We start from the raw sequence: 1,887 nt of genomic DNA, 5'->3' as shown, positions 1-1,887 counted from the left end.
ATCTCATGATGTGGTTTTATTAAATGTGCCAAGTGCTAGGAATGTCTTAGGGAAGAAAGCTTTTAGTTGTGCGGCTCCACTAACTTGGAACAGTCTGCAAAAATGTTTAAAACTGGGCACTTTGGTTCCCCTGCCTCATCTTAAAACTCGGCTGGGTGACATGCTGTTTGATACTCATGGTACCTGTCACTATAAATAGAGTTTTGTAAACTGTACCCTGTACATTATGTTGTATGTCATCCTTATTGTTGTTCTGTTGTTTTTATGTTACATGTGTAACCAATGTGCTGCAGTTCGCCCTTGAAAAAGAGATCTTTTGATCTCAAGGGGCTTTCACCTGGTTAAATAAGGGCTACAAACAATTATTCTGGCACAGGAAGATTATGTTATAGGACATTAACGATAAAACAGAATATTGTTGTTCTATTTTTAGACACATCTCGCGATCGACTGGGAATCTCCTGGTTGGGCACCCCTGGCGTATAGTAATCATAGATTACACGGCAGGGACCGTTACAGTTTGTTTTCATCTGATTTCAATTAAACAAAGTCTTGGCTTTCAGAATATTAAACTTGTTTCGGCAAATTCAGATGATAAATACAATTTTGAAGCTTGTAACGGCATGATTACAAGCGGAGAACGGAGTGACTTGACGTCACAGCAGGCATAACAATAGCCCATGTTTCTCGTGAGTGTTTTTTTCCGGGAAACAAACACAATACACACAAACGTACACAAACACACACACACACGTATATACACAAACACACACACACACTCACAAGCTTCCCCCAGACCAGTAATCCAAACGAAAATATCTTCCCTCCGAACTACTTTGATAATTTGCTCCGCTAATCAATCAGATCGATGGATTCCAGAGAAGAGGAAACTTTAAAGGCCTTTTTCTCAAATGATGACTCTGTGACAGTCATTATATAATGTGACATATTTTGCTTTATATTTGGAGTACAATAACAATCCTGATATCATGTCTTCGGGTGAATTCGACTGATTTCGATGGAGCAGGTCACATATTGCATAGTTTACTTTGGCACTTCGGCAATCATCTTCCCTGAATTTGACTCAGAGGGCTAAAGCAGACTTTTGTTACACCTGAGACCCACATAGGACATTTATGTTGATGTATATGTTTGTGTTTTGCCTTATAAATTGTCGTTTCTTTACATTTAATCCAGTTTTACGCATCCCAGAAATCAGCACAACCTCAGCTAATGATATATGTCACTCATTAGAGACTTATACACTATAATACAGGATATTTGCCCATAAATAAAAAAAATAAAAAAACGGAGCTTGAATTTTTTACTTATTTCATTAAATAGAACTGCTAACCATAACATTGAAAGAAACAGTCAATACCAACACACTCTCACTCCATAATCGTCCAGGAGCAGGGCCGCCCCTCCCTACAGGCCAATCACGCAGGCTGCATGGGGCCCCGCCTTGCGCAGGGGGCCCCGCCCAGAGGGCCTCAGCTGCTGTGCGCAGTTCTCCGCTCAGTTCCCCGCGCACCCCCCGCGAGAGTGAGAGAGAGGTGAAAAGGGGAGCACGTCTGTAACCCGACACCGTTGCAATGGATCGACATATGACAAATCACGGCTTTGATACGGCCACTAGTGCAGGTAAAGAGATGTCGGGGAAAAGACAGTTTCAGTCCGGCGCAAGCAAGAGGGAAACAAAACAAAACATGAAGAAACTAGAGCATCACTCGAAGGTGGGTTATTGTATGAGTCAAATGTACAACTTGCGAATGTTGTATAAGTCAAATTGCCAATTGCCATATTAAAACATTAGCTGCAATTCACGACATGAAGAAGGCATGTCTCTGCATAGCATATAGGCTAATGGAAAATAAGTTATTTCCA

The 1,887-nt window shown here is 41.2% G+C and overlaps 1 protein-coding gene across 1 annotated transcript in view; it reads left to right on the top strand.

Moving 5' to 3' along the window:
- Nucleotides 1-320, top strand: part of LOC307046362 (zinc finger BED domain-containing protein 5-like) — a gene marked incomplete at both ends in the record, with an annotated part of 3,546 nt that extends 3,226 nt beyond the window's left edge. Inside the window, one exon of the mRNA XM_079692760.1 lies at nucleotides 294-320. Within this exon, the coding sequence (XP_079548886.1) occupies nucleotides 294-320 (27 nt within the window). The remainder of the gene's footprint in view (nucleotides 1-293) is intronic.
- Between the last annotated feature and the right edge of the window lie 1,567 nt (nucleotides 321-1,887).

This window comes from Notothenia rossii, assembly GCF_949606895.1.
Source record: "Notothenia rossii genome assembly, chromosome: 7".
Lineage (NCBI taxonomy): Eukaryota > Metazoa > Chordata > Actinopteri > Perciformes > Nototheniidae > Notothenia > Notothenia rossii.
This window is presented reverse-complemented; position numbering and strand designations above follow the sequence as displayed.